Below are 14,442 nucleotides of genomic sequence, written 5' to 3'. Positions count from 1 at the left end.
AAGCCTTTTTCAATATTAAAGGCTATGACTTTTGAGAGAGAGTTTTGGAAGTCATTCACTAGTCTCGACTCCATTTACGAATTCGCATCTGCGTGGGAATCTGTAAATTCTTCAACAATTGTGAAGTTAGATGCAGAAAACTGTTCCCAAACATCGAAAATTATGTTAAACTAGCAGTTAAAGAAGATGAAAATGAACTGCCTGTCCTTACAAGTTCCTGCGGGAGAGAGTATGAGCGAAGGAAACCTGCAAGAGTGGTTAGACTGCGACGCAACCTACCCGGGATTTGAGCATCTAACGGATGAAGACATACTAAGGAAATGCTGAGAAGAAAACGAGAAAAGTGAAAGAAAAGTAGCCTTGTGTCACGTGAATGAACTTCTAGAATATCTAGAGGACTAGGACGACGCGCTACTCGCTGAAAAACTGATACTGCGTAAAGTGCAATGTAGAATAAAGAAACACGTTCTTCACTCAAAGAAACAGAAACAAGAAATGACGGACTACCTTCAAAAAGTGTAAAAGTGTAGGTACATATTGAACATTTGTAACCTTGGAAACCTTTTTTGGATGGTGCTAGAAATATCACCAATGGAGACACTGCGAACGGCAGCCAGATGGTTGGTGGAAAGCGAGTCGTGGGTTCGAAACTAGCTTTTGGAACGTGGAATGGTGCCAATAGAAGAAATAGGTAAAAATAAGACAAGAGAAGAGAGAGAAACAGATAGAAAGATAGATAGGTAAAATTACCATAGAAAAGAAAAGAGATACAGGGTGACACTTAACGTTTTGAGGGAAACCTTAGAAACGGAAACAGGTAAGGAAAGATAATTAGGTTCTAAGACCAAATACAAGAAAAGATATGAACAGTTAATTAGTAAAAAAATAAATGTTGTCAACACACTACATAAAGAAATAATAAATATATTCGGTGACAGTCGTCCAAGTACTTACCTACAAAACTTATTCTGCGTGATATTTCTCCTGGTCGAAGATAATATAGTGATAGGAAACATATTAGGAGTAGATAAATAAAAATCGTGAAATAAACAAAAAATATTGAACAAATGGTTCACCAGAAGGGTGAATCCCAAAAAACAGGTAATATCCAAGTACTTACCTACAAAACTTATTCTGCGTGATATTTCTCCTGGTCGAAGATAATATAGTGATAGGAAACATATTAGGAGTAGATAAATAAAAATCGTGAAATAAACAAAAAATATTGAACAAATGGTTCACCAGAAGGGTGAATCCCAAAAAACAGGTAATAAACAGGAACTATATACACAAATCAAAACTGCACCAACAGTTAATGTGTGGTTGGATACATGTAGAAATAAACAATAAATATGATAAAAAACATACATGTATCATATGGTAAAATTAGGCACAATTACAAGCTCAGTAAAGAGAGCCTGGTCATATTTAAAAAAAAAACAATCACGCATCTATCATAAAAGATACTCTATTTGATGTTTAGGGCTTATCTCGAGATAACTGATATGGTAAATTTAATGATGGACAGAAAATATAAAGAACAAATCATATAATAAAATTAAATGCAAAGAATACAAAGTTAACAAAAGTTTATAGTTCAAAATTCAAAAACCACCCGCGCTCGGTTTTATAAATAAGCCATTCGCACAGCTTTTAATTAAATAGTAAATGTTTGTAATTAATGTTTGATAATAAAAAGTTCTAATTTAATGAATACAAAGTTCTATTACTGAAATAGCTGTCCTTTAGTGAAATAGATTACATCGGTGGTTAGCCTTAACCACAGATGAAGAAAGGTTTAAGGTAGATAGACCGTAGATTAGCTCTAGTCTTGGAGATAATTGGATATATGGTTAACTAAAACACTTACAGTAACTCTGATTATGTTTCCTCTTAAATTGCATTGAATCTAACTTTACTTTAACTAGTAATCAAGCACTGAAGTTACTTATATTGTATATTGGCAGTAGTCGGATGTTAGATCTAAATACAGAAAGATAGAGTGAATTCTCACTCACAAGATATATTGCAGATAAGGTATTAGATACGAGAGACACACGTCTGCACTCGAAGATACTCAGCCACCCAGTCCCTTTTTCCTTCGCAATCTTTTCGATGCTTTTTCTTTAAAAATAAATTGGGGATATATCCCCTCTCAAAAAAATTAAAACTTTGCTTTTGCACAAACCAGGCTATTTCTCGGTAATCTAAACAATATAACGGAACCTAAAAAAAATTGACGAAAAAGTAGAAGACGGTAAGTTATTAAGTAAAAAGGTTTCCTTTGAAATCGAAAGTTAACGGAAATAGCAATAAAACATTGCAATACACATTCCCGCTTTGAATAGAGTGGAGTACTTAACGGGATTTTTGTTGGCTGGTAAAAGGTTTTTAACACTATTTCGGTAAAGAGCTTTTATTACTCTATTTCCTAACGTTATAAAAACGGGACTAGTTTTATAATACGAATACTCGTAGTTTAAATTTGTCTTTATGCAGAAAAATTCTAACAATACTAGTTTGTTAGGGTCTCTATTTGCCTTTGTCATACCCACAACGAAATGTGCAAGGACCGCTAGCTCCTGACCGTTATGATAATAAAATTAGCCAAGTGTAGTTATTTACGGATACGGCCATAGGCGTACCCGTAATGAGTGCTAGTGGGCTTAAATAATTAATCCAAAAGTTATATTAATTATTTACTAATCCTATTATATAAAAAAATGTTACAAATTGTAAATTAAATCTTTAGGTGAGACTTACTTTTTATTTTTTGCATTTATGTATTTCACTTCAAATTACGTATTATCCGCGATTTTCGTTATCCTCATTAATCGTGCCACTCAACCCTACGAATAAACGGGGGTTGACTGTAATAAATAAATTTAATTGTTATGTTACTAATGATTGTAATTAATAGGTACCTACCTATAAAGGGATAAACAAATTGCAGAAATCCAAGTAAAATATAGCCAGGTCTACCAAACGCGGCTTCCATGATTCCTTGGTAAGAAAATTTGCCACTTATATGTCCACTTTTAACCATCAGAATTAAGGAATAGTCAGTAACAAAAGCTACAAATATGAGTAGTAACATTCCAAAACCAAAACCAGCTTCATGAAGTGCATACGGGATTCCTATAATAAAAATATTGATAACAGTTTTCTCTTAGCTTAAAAAAAGTGTTAAATGTTAGTGTGTTTAAGTAGTATACGGTCGTCATAAGTACTTACTCTACAAAATAAAATCGAAAACTTTGAAGAAGTAGCAATTTAGTTCTTAACCCATTAACACCGAGAAACAAAAAGTTTTGTTTTCGACAAAATTTATTAAAAATCTTTAAATGCTTTAAAATGCTTTAAAAATCTTTTAATATTTTGTACAAAACGTAAGAAGAAATTGTTTGTAAATTAAATAATTATTGAGAAAAAAACTGTTCCCATATGGGACCACTAGACGCGAACCAGATAGATGTTCGTTACGAGTTACTTGTTATGAAAATTGCGACAACAGTCAATGCAAAGGACCATATCATATTTGCAGCACACTGTTCTCCCTCGGCTTAAAAATTCAATCCGTGCGCATCTTCTTTTTTTGTTTTCTGACAGAAACCACAAAATGATTTAATCCCTCGTACCGAATATCTCCAATAGACGGCCGGAGTGTGACGTCACGGCCAACTGCGGCTATATTCAGCGTTATGATGATCACTTTCCAAACAAAGATTGTAAACACGTTGAAAAGTAAGGTTTTGTCGAATCTCAAGACTTTTTAATTAGTATAAAATCTAAAAAAAAAAAAATAAAATAAAATATAAACTCTAAAATTTCTAAAAATCAAATAAATTCTAACCTTTTTTCACCCATACATACATTTTATTGCTATTTATATAACACATCGTGCTCTATTATTTACACAACCTTGTAAAATTGTTGTAGTAACTATAACAATACTTACATATTGCAAAAAACGGAAATATTCTCTGTAGAAACTGAAAAAATAATAAAAAATACAAATTTTCCACACTAAACAACGTTTGTTTGGAAAGGTTTGGAAAAATCTGACATGACATATGTCAATAAAAATGGACACTTCTACGTCATCACTCCGGCCGACCATTCGAGAGTCACTTCTTGTAGCTGCGGACACTCTTCCTGGTCCGTTCGGTAGGATTTTATATCTTACTAGCTGACCCGGTGAACTTCGTTGCACCTTAGATAATGTGTCATAATTTTAATTCTAGATCAATTGGTCGAACGCAATTGCTAGAGATCAATAACTCAAAATCAACTGCTCGAAAATGAATTGCTCGATATAAAAATTGATCGAAATAAAAATTGCTCGAATAAAAAAGAAAATTATATGTCCAAATATTTATTCACAATAATGCAAAATTTATAGGTATATAAGAGAGGTACATTTAATAGGACAAATTATTTAATATTCTACGTATATAATCACAGATATTAATTTGTGGTTCATAATATGTAATTGTTTATTAAACGCAATAACCTATCAACACTATCTCTATATCTTCTATGATCATTTTGAGGTTGTTTGCCACTTATGGATACTCGTTCTCAGAGGCATCTTTCAGTGCATCACAGGTTTTCGATTTCTTTCTAACGCATTAAGTTGGAAGTGACAGAAAAAATGGTACGTCCGTGATCACAGTTTGTTATAACATTTATTCTAGTTGTTGATAGATGGCGCTATAATCGAACAAAAAATGATTTAGGAATTATATATACGACTATAATCTGTACAATTTATAAGACTATACAAATCAAAGAAAATAACATTTTATAAATGCAATAAACACAATTGATTTGTTTTTATACCAAATTGCAAATTAAAGGGTTAAACTGCAATACCCTTTTCATATTTGGCTGATTACGATTCTGACAACTGTCACAATTAACTTAAATGTCAGATTATAATAAATGTTATAAATGTGTATTACCACGGACTTACCTTTTTTGCGGTTACTTGTGACATACTGAAAAATGCCTCTGAGAAGGACCACACTGTTCAATTTTTAGTTCATTTAAACTTTGTTCTTGTTCTAGAGCGGAAATAAATTTCTGCCGTTATTTTTCTTATATTTCCAAAGCTCAAACATATTTAAGATTTATAATAAAGATGTTTTCAGCATAAATTAATATACGATTATGTATGTGGAATATCATATAATTTGTTCTATTATACTATCTATCTTATGTCTATATTTTGTACTATTGTGAATAAATATTTTAGATATACAATTTTCTTTTTCATTCGAGCAATTAACTTTGAGTAAATGTGACCTTTCGGCAGTTGCTTTTCTCTGTAATAATTGTATAAACTCTAAAAAACGTAGGTGTTCTACAAAATATTTTATAGAAAAATTTTTTGATCAACAATAGAGTTTGATTTTATGCTTCTGTATTTTGGTAAAATTTTAAAAGCATTAAAAAGAGTAAACTGACGGACGGACCTATTGAGACAGAGAGCGAAGTGTTCTTGCGCTAGTTTTTTGGGGAAAAATTATTATTGTAGTAGAGATATACGCCTTCGCCAACATTTTGATTATTATACCAGAGATGCGCCTCTATAAAAGCATCTGCCAAAATTTTGATTATTATACCAGAGACATGGTCCTTCGGCAAAATTTTGAAATATTTTTGGTACATTAAAAATAGTAATCGATAAATTAAAAACTTCATAATTTCACGGATGTTAGTACAATTTTCGCCCGTTCTTCTCGTGTGCTTAATGTCGTCTCTCGTGCTCTCGTGTTGTCCTACGGGCTCGTTCTGTTATCTCGGAAACTAATTGAGCTAGAGAGACGATTTATATACCGTTGGATAGCGAACACATCAGGGAGTATAACTGCCAAATTTCATAAAAATCGGTCTAGTAGTTTCGGAGGAGTATGGCAACAAATACTGAGAAAGAGAATTTTTTATATATATAGATGTTAAATATTTAAATGGCTATTAAAAAATAACGGTTGAAGATAAAAAAGTGAAAATTTAGGATTGTTTGTATATTTTGGTTCTACATCGTATAAAATTAAGAAAAAAAAAATATGGCCAAAAAAATTTAAAATAATTTTGGGGGGCAAGCCCCTTTTTCACTTAGGTAGAACGTTCCACTTCAGAAACCATCCCGGGTTCATGCACAACAACTTTGATTAAGGTCATCATACGATCAAATGCATAGTTTGCGAGTCTATACGGAACATACATACATACAAACATTCATTTTTATTTATATTGAAGAGGTGATATTTAGATGGCTATTAAAAATTAACGGTTGGAGATAAAAAAATGAAAATTTAGGATTGTGTGTATATTTTGGTTCTACATCGTATAAAATTAAGAAAAAAAAATTGGCCAAAAAAATTTAAAATAATTTTGGGGGGGCAAGCCCCCTTTTCACTTAGGTAGAACGTTCCACTTCAGAAACCATCCCGGGTTCATGCACAACAACTTTGATTAAGGTCATCATACGATCAAATGCATAGTTTGCGAGTCTATACGGAACATACATACAAACATTCATTTTTATTTATATAGATTAGATACATTTGGATAACAGCCGGTGTAAATTCCAATTTGCTACTGTTACGACCAGATTTTCCATACAACCTCCATGCATTTTTAATGTTCGCGTCCACTAGGTATGTAAAAATAAGTCAATACTATTTTTGTTTGGAACGGATTCCAATTCGATAGCAAGATACATCGCTATCCATCAAATCAGTGCCACTAATATTTTATGGTATTTTAAAACAATATTTTGGCCTCGGAACAATAGTGTTTTTTTTCTGTCTTGAAAACCTTTACACAGATCTAGTTGGTGTAAACTAAAAAAGTTCTGAAGGGCTTGAACCAGCATACCAGCATACTTTGAGTAATTAAACGCTGGAAAATCATACACTGTAGGAACCAAATCCATTTCTTCGCAAAAATCAGCATTATGCTGCCGCGTGAACATAATTAGACCTCCATCAGTTGGCGCATATGGATTTGATCTCCTAGTACGAGGTGGATCTAAGTGGTTTGTTCTACGATCGTGTCTTCAGCAGTGCCTTCGATTCTAGCTTATTTGAAAATACAATTTCCGTGTTTGAGGTCAGCTGGTTACGTTTCGATTATCAATAAAACTCGCGCCATCTTCATCTGATGAATCTTCGTCTGACAAAATTTTAGTGCCTGGAGATTCTGTGTAAACGACAGAAACATCATTATTACTTTTGGTTTCCCCAAAGCTATATAGAGATCTTCTTTCAAACAAATTCCTCTAAAAATAAGAAAAGTAAATAAAGAATAGTGAAAACCACATAACCAGCAAACCGCCTAGCGGTTCCATTTGGTAACACCCATATTTTTGGCCTAATTAGGAAAAAATCAAAAGATGAAATATTATGAAAACCCATATAAATTATACAAAGTTTGTAGAAAGTCTTTGAAAAATAAAAACGAGGATTTTAGTGCAAAAAATAATAAAAAAACACTTAACGAAACAAATTTCCATATATTGGCACAAATAAAACCAACCGTAAATTCAAAAATTTATTACACTGGAAAATAGATATAAAACTAAATTTGAATTGTTCATTCAAGAAGAGGTAACCTTGAACCACAAATAGGCCGAATCTCTCTGCGAAATTTTATCTAACAATATGGTAAATACACTCAGATGCGTACGCAGTTTGTTGGATTCGTATGGTACCCGTAGGCGTTAAAAAGTTAAAATAGCCTCCTTTGACCCACTGATCCTGAATCTCCGTTAATCTGTCTAAAAAATACGTTTCCTCAAGGTCTGCAAAGTAGGCCTCCGTGGAGACGATGACCTCATTCGACTTAATGTTCTACCCGGTGAGTGACTCTTTCAAGTTTGGAAACAAAAAGGAGTCGCACGTGGAGAATAACGTGACTAGGGTAGTACTTCGTATCCCAATTCGACCAATTTGGCCTTGGTAACGGCGGAGACATGAGCTGTTGCATTGTGTTAGTAGAAAAGCACTTTTTCTTTACCAAAATGAAGCCGTTTTTCTGCAACTCCGCGTCGAATCGGCCCAATAATTGGGCATGGTAGAGCCAGAGAGTTCGGAGCACGTTCGCCGGATGAAGTCGACTGTTTTGACTGTTCTTGGTCTCTGGCGTGTAACAGTGAAACAGTTTGAAGTTTTGTCAAAATGTCATACAGTATATGACCCGCGCAGTCTCTTGAGATTTATGCTCTTAGATATCTCACAAAACTTCAATCGGCGCGCGGCGGTCTGTCAATACGAGATCGTGAATTTTATTCACATTTTCTTCGATTGTGCTTATTAAACTGATCAAAATTTATCAAAACCCGGAGTGCAACCACGTTGATACTCATTAAACTAACATTTGACAGTCACCATTGAAGGAGAATTCGCATACACAGCACTCAAGTGCTCTTTGAGTTGAGTGCATAATTTCTCTTACAAAAACCAGAACCAAATCACCTGTCGATGTTGATCTATTTCGATTTTACTAAAACCGCAGATATCCCCACTTCCGCACATCGTAAAAACAAAACTATAAAAAGTCAACACGGCAAAAATGTTGACATCTACCGCCTACGAGAATTTACCACACAATAATTTTCTCTTGCGATAGTAGCGCCATATTGCAATATGTGCGACTAAGTACTTATTGTACTACCTAGTATTATGGCACTATTTTTCTGCTTTTTTACTTTTGGTAAAAAGTTTTTTATGCTTACACATCAGTAAATTACAAGCTACTTTATAATAGAGTATTTTCGCTTACCAATTACGCCGCTTCCAATGATGGAGTTAATAAAATTAAAACTAGCCCAAGGAAGTGTATTAGTCTTATCGTTTTCTTCATCCTTAAATTTTCCAACAATAATTAATTTATTTTGTTTAATGATATAATATTATAGCCAGGGAGGTAGTGTCAAATTTAACCGGAGCATTTTAGCATGGCTGTTTTCTTTTTATTTAGTTAGGTGTTCCAAAGCATATTAACAAATGATGTGTCAGCTGGCCCAAAACCGGGGATTTTAGCCAAGAAAAGGTAAAGTGTGAAACTTGATGGAAAAACGCTACAACTTATATGTCAAATATTTATCTCCGTGACTTACGTGTATAATTAGCCAAGAATGCCTAGCTACTGGCTTTCACCCAGAGGGCTCGGGTTCAAATCCTGGCCTTAGCTAGGCTTTCACCCAGAGGGCTCGGGTTCAAATCCTGGCCTTGAAAATCCTTTTTGTTTTTAAAATTGATATTTTGATTTGAAAAATAATTATTTTTTGGTAATATTCTTGTTCTCATGATCATTTTTTAGTGCGTCATTAATTATGACGTCATATACTGTATTGGGTGTGTCGAGACTTATTTCATGTAATTATTGACGAATCTGACAGATGCCCGAATCGTACTTAGCCATAGGTGAAAAGCTTGTGGAATTAAACTAATTAGTAATTTAGTAGATTTGATTTTTACACAATATGTTAACATGTAGGTATTTTTTATAAAGGGGAATAAAATTAAAAAGTAAACAATATTGTTAATTAAATTTATAAATATGGAAACATTAAAAAATGACACAAAACTATCCATAAATTGTGTTTTTATCTTCTTCTCTAGGTGCTGTATCCGCTTCAAAAGTTGGTAATCATCAGAGTGATTTTTATTTCTGAAACCGCGGCTCTAAATAATTCATTGTTATTACATCCAAACCAGTTCCTAAGGTTCTTCAGCCATGAGTTACGTCTCCTTACTATGAATATTTTTCTTGCATAATGACCTGGAGTATAAACTAACTTCTAACGAATTAAATTCTAAACCAAAATACAAAACTAACCTTTAACGAACTAAATTCTAAATCAAAACACAAAATAATGCACAAAAACGTTGTAAAACACAAGGGAAGTCGAATTCGAAATTTCAAAATGACAGGTACACAAAATACTGACCTGAATAATAACCGTCACTGACTCTTTGACACTTCTAAAAAATGGCCAAAATGGACGAAGTTTTCGTCAAATATTCGTAATACGCTTATAATCACGGAGCTACCGCTTTTTCCGTCTCATCAAACTTAATGCATTAGAGAGAAATCGAAAAACTGTGACGCACTGAAAAATGATCATGAGAACAAGAATATCACGTTTTTATTATTTATACGACACAATATAAAAAAGTCTGTATGTCTTTTATAGAATCGTAACCTAGGTATGCATTTGATCATAATATGATTATATAATGGGTAATGTTATTTTGATTGACCTTCCTTAATAAACAAAGTTGTTGTACATAATCCCCTAAAGCTTCCTTAGTTAGTACGACCAATCTAAGTGAAAAGAGGGGTTGCTCTAACACCCCACCCCCTCCGGTATACGCAATATATTTGAGTATTTTTTGGCTTTTTGGTAATTTTTAGGTACCTATTTAACTTTTAAACATTATTTTTTAGTTCTAAGGCGGTACGAAGTTTCCCGGGTCAGCTAGTTAATAATAAAAAAATATTCTTGAACTATGTAGTTTGGCAAAGATTAAAAAGTATAAAATTAAAATTTATGAGTTTTAGATTGTAAAAAAAAGCATCAGCTGAATATATATTATGATCAAATGCAAAGTTTACGATTCTATAAAAGACATACAGACATTTTTATATTGTGTCGTATAAATAATAAAAACGTGCTATTACCAAAAAATAATTATTTTTCAAATCAAAATGTCAATTTTAAAAACAAAAAACATTTTCAGGGCCAGGATTTGAACCCGAATCGTCTGGGTGAAAGCCAGTAGCTAGGCATTCTTGGCTAATTATACACGTAAGTCACGGAGATAAATATTTGACATATAGGTTGTAGCGTTTTTCCATCAAGTTTCACATTTTACCTTTTCTTGGCTAAAATCCCCGGTTTTGGGCCAGCTGACACATCATTTGTTAATAAGCTTTGGAACACCTAACTAAATAAAAAGAAAGCAGCCATGCTAAAATGCTCCGGGTAAATTTGACACTACCTCCCTGGCTATTAGTAATTAATATAAAATATAACTAGTCGATACATACTGGCTTAGGATAAAGTATGGGACCAAGCAAATATCTTTGAAACGAAAAGAACAATATTTATGAAACTTTACATGCAAGTACTTACAGTGATGCAAAAAGCATCTGATGCCATATTTTTTGTTACTACTCCACTTCCGGTTTCACCGGAAATACCCATCTTATTTACTTTAAATAGGACACCCTGTATATTTTTGCAGATTTTAAAAGTACTTGTTATTTTTAATTCATACATACCAAATTTGTAAGAAAAAATTGGTTAAAAAGTGTATGTTCTATTAATAAAACGTGGTAGGAAATAAACGAGTACCATCTATACTGTAAAGTAAAATTGTTGTTTACATGCACTGCATGACTTATTTGAATTTAGTATAGTAGGTAACTGTTAGATACTGAACTAATGGACAGAAATAAGTTGTATTAAAAATGGTTAATTTAAGTGAAAAAGATCGTATTGAAATATTAATGATAATCGGTTATGGTTAATTTTCATTTTTTGAAGGTGAATCTTCCATAAATCGATAGATTGGACGTAGATAATTCATAGAGTGGCCCGCTCGTTCTCCGGAACTCAAACCGTTAGATTTTTTTCTTTTGGGTTATCAAGCATCACGTGTTTACGCTAGGCGACCATTATACTTGCAGGATTTGACACAAAGAATAATTGATGGATGTGAACTAATACGTGGAGAAATCTTGCAAAGAGTGACTCAGAAATTTATTTATAGGCTTGCACGTTGTCAGGAGGTGAACGGCGGGAATTTTCAACATTTGAAATGATTTTTTTATTTTTATTATCATTGGTCTAACGTAAATAAATCAACCTATTTTTTGGCTACAAAGAGATTTATTTCTTATTTTAATAGTTTTTTCTTCCAAACTTGGTATGTATGAAATAAAAATAATAAGTTCTTTTAAAATCTGCAAAAATATACAGGGTGTCCCATTCAAAGTAAATAAGTTAAGGGTATTTCCGGTGAAACCGGAAGTGGAGTAGTAACAAAAAATATGGCATCAGATGCTTTTTGCATCACTGTACTTGCGTGCAAAGTTTCATAAATATTGTTCCTTTCGTTTCAAAGATATTTGCTTGGTTCCATACTTTATTCTAACTATGTATAAAGGAGTAAAGAGAACTGTGATAACTATTATACAGGAGTTGCAGTCCTCATTACAATTTCAAGAGTATATGGAAAGTTTCGCATAAATTCGTTAACGTATAAATTCAGAGTTTTTTTTTAAAGAAAATAGAGGAACAGGCAGTCTTTAGAACGAGTGGTTCATAATAGATCATTTATTATTCCTCACCCGAATACTAGAAAAAAGGGTGAGAAGAAGCTAGGAAACTCACCTTGTATTTATGAAATTCGGAAAAAGAGCATTTCTTAAAAAACTAAATATAAATTCCACCCTTATAAAAACTGTCCAGAAAAAATACCAAAACAACATCGCCAAAATCAAATCAAAAAGTTTTTTACAATAGATTTCAACAAAAAAATAAAGCAAGGTTGAGGTTTGTTACCGAGACTCTTTAAAATCTAGACAAAGCTTTGGAAATGGAATCAGAAATGTAAAAATATAGATATATCTCTCAATAATACAACAATGTACACATTATGTTTTGCAGCTGACCAGATAGTACTTGCACAGGATTGGGATAAGGATGCTGCAAAGTATTTTAGTTGTTGGAGATGGACATACGGAATATAAATGTATATCGGAGAAAAACAACAAAGCATGTTCATTTTCGAGTATCAACAAGAAATAACAAGAAATAAAGCAAGGTACGAAATACATAATTATACCTATATGATCATATACATCACCCCGATGTATGAGCGGCAACAAAAGGTGAAAAATACTCATACTCTCATGAGTCGCATCTGGCGAGTCATGAGGGTCTTCACATTTTACTCTCTTTCAACTTGTCTTGAGTAAAATTTCTTTAATCTTTCCTATCGGCCTCACTTGGCCAATTCTTACTTTTTCCGACCCCGAATGGCTATTAGGTTTCCGAGGGCAGACGGGTCACTATTTTCTACTTCTATCACTTCTTCTATCAATACTTCTCACCGAATGATTGCCGGTATAAGCAATCCCCCACTTACTGACCAACGGCTTCGGGCGGAGAAGTTGGTGAGTGGTAGGGCACTCTGTTGTCCTGAGACCGAGAAATCGGTCTCAAAGGCGGAGGAACCAGGAAATGGTCAACGGCATCAGGATGTAGAAGGCCAGGAGAAACCACTACATTAAAGATCCTTGTGGATATCTCTAGTACAGCTTCCCATGACAGATAAGGAAACTATAGATACATTTAATGATCATGGACTTCGGAATCCAAGATCCGGCAGGGGAGGAAGATCACAACCAGACCACGGGGCCTCTCAGGTCGTCAACACACGAAAACCCCGTGTCGTGGAAATCCACAAGATAGCTACGTGGAACGTAACAACTATGTTTGAAGGTGCCAAATTACAAAATATTCAGCTAGAAATGGCCAGACCAGACATTCCTATCCTAGGTATATGCGAGACGAAATGGCTAGGGTCAAACATATTTGAGAGTAATGGATACATTGTATACCACTCGGTAAAGGCAGAAGGACCCAGACGTAACGGAGTCGCAATCATTGTCAAAGAAGAAATTCGTAACTGTATCCGAAATTTCGTCCCTTTCAATGATCGTATCATGATGATTCAGCTGCAAAATAAACTACTGAATATCAATATAATACAAGTCTATGCGCCAACAGCTGACAAACCAGATGAAGAAATTGAGCAATTCTACAGCCAAATTAAACAAATTCTCCGGAGCACAAAAAAACATGAAGCTACAATTATTATGGGAGACTTCAACTCAAAAGTTGGTGCCGAAATCACACAAGATATAACCGGAAAGTATGGACTTGGAGAAAGGAACGAAAGAGGGCAAAGACTAATACAGTTCTGCCAAGAAGGGAAATGCATTATAGCAAATACTTTGTTTTAGCAACCTAAAAGACGACTATATACCTGGAAATCTCCAGCTGATCAAGAGGGAAAGATAGTCAGAAATCAAATTGACTACATTATCATTAATAGAAGGTTTAGAAACAGTATTACATCTGCAAAAACATACCCAAGTGCAGACGCAGCAACTAACCATAATCTGCTCTGTGCTGGATTCAAACTAAAACTAAAAAGAATAAAAGCCCCCACAACGCAGAAGAAACCTAATACTCGACTCCTAAGAAATGCCGTAATATCAGATGAGTTCGGAAATAAGATAAATCGTGAGATTAAAAAACAGTTAGAAAGATCTGGACAAGAAAATATCGGTCAAAATCTAGATATCATGAATTCCGCCATGGTCACCATAGCAAACGAAGTTTTGAAACCAGAA

General features: G+C 33.7%; 1 protein-coding gene across 1 annotated transcript in view; it reads right to left on the bottom strand.

The window, feature by feature from the left end:
- Positions 1-14,442, bottom strand: part of LOC126888846 (putative sodium-coupled neutral amino acid transporter 11) — a 128,282-nt gene that overhangs the window by 57,063 nt on the left and 56,777 nt on the right. The window contains exons 3-4 of the mRNA XM_050657272.1: positions 8,791-8,872; positions 2,929-3,138 (exon numbers count right to left, since the gene is read on the bottom strand). Of these exons, the coding sequence (XP_050513229.1) occupies positions 2,929-3,138; positions 8,791-8,872 (292 nt within the window). The remainder of the gene's footprint in view (positions 1-2,928; positions 3,139-8,790; positions 8,873-14,442) is intronic.

The sequence above is a fragment of the Diabrotica virgifera genome, chromosome 7 (genome assembly GCF_917563875.1).
Source record: "Diabrotica virgifera virgifera chromosome 7, PGI_DIABVI_V3a".
NCBI classification, from domain to species: domain Eukaryota; kingdom Metazoa; phylum Arthropoda; class Insecta; order Coleoptera; family Chrysomelidae; genus Diabrotica; species Diabrotica virgifera.
The sequence above is the reverse complement of the archived record's forward strand: the minus strand, read 5'-3'. Positions and strand labels throughout refer to the sequence as shown.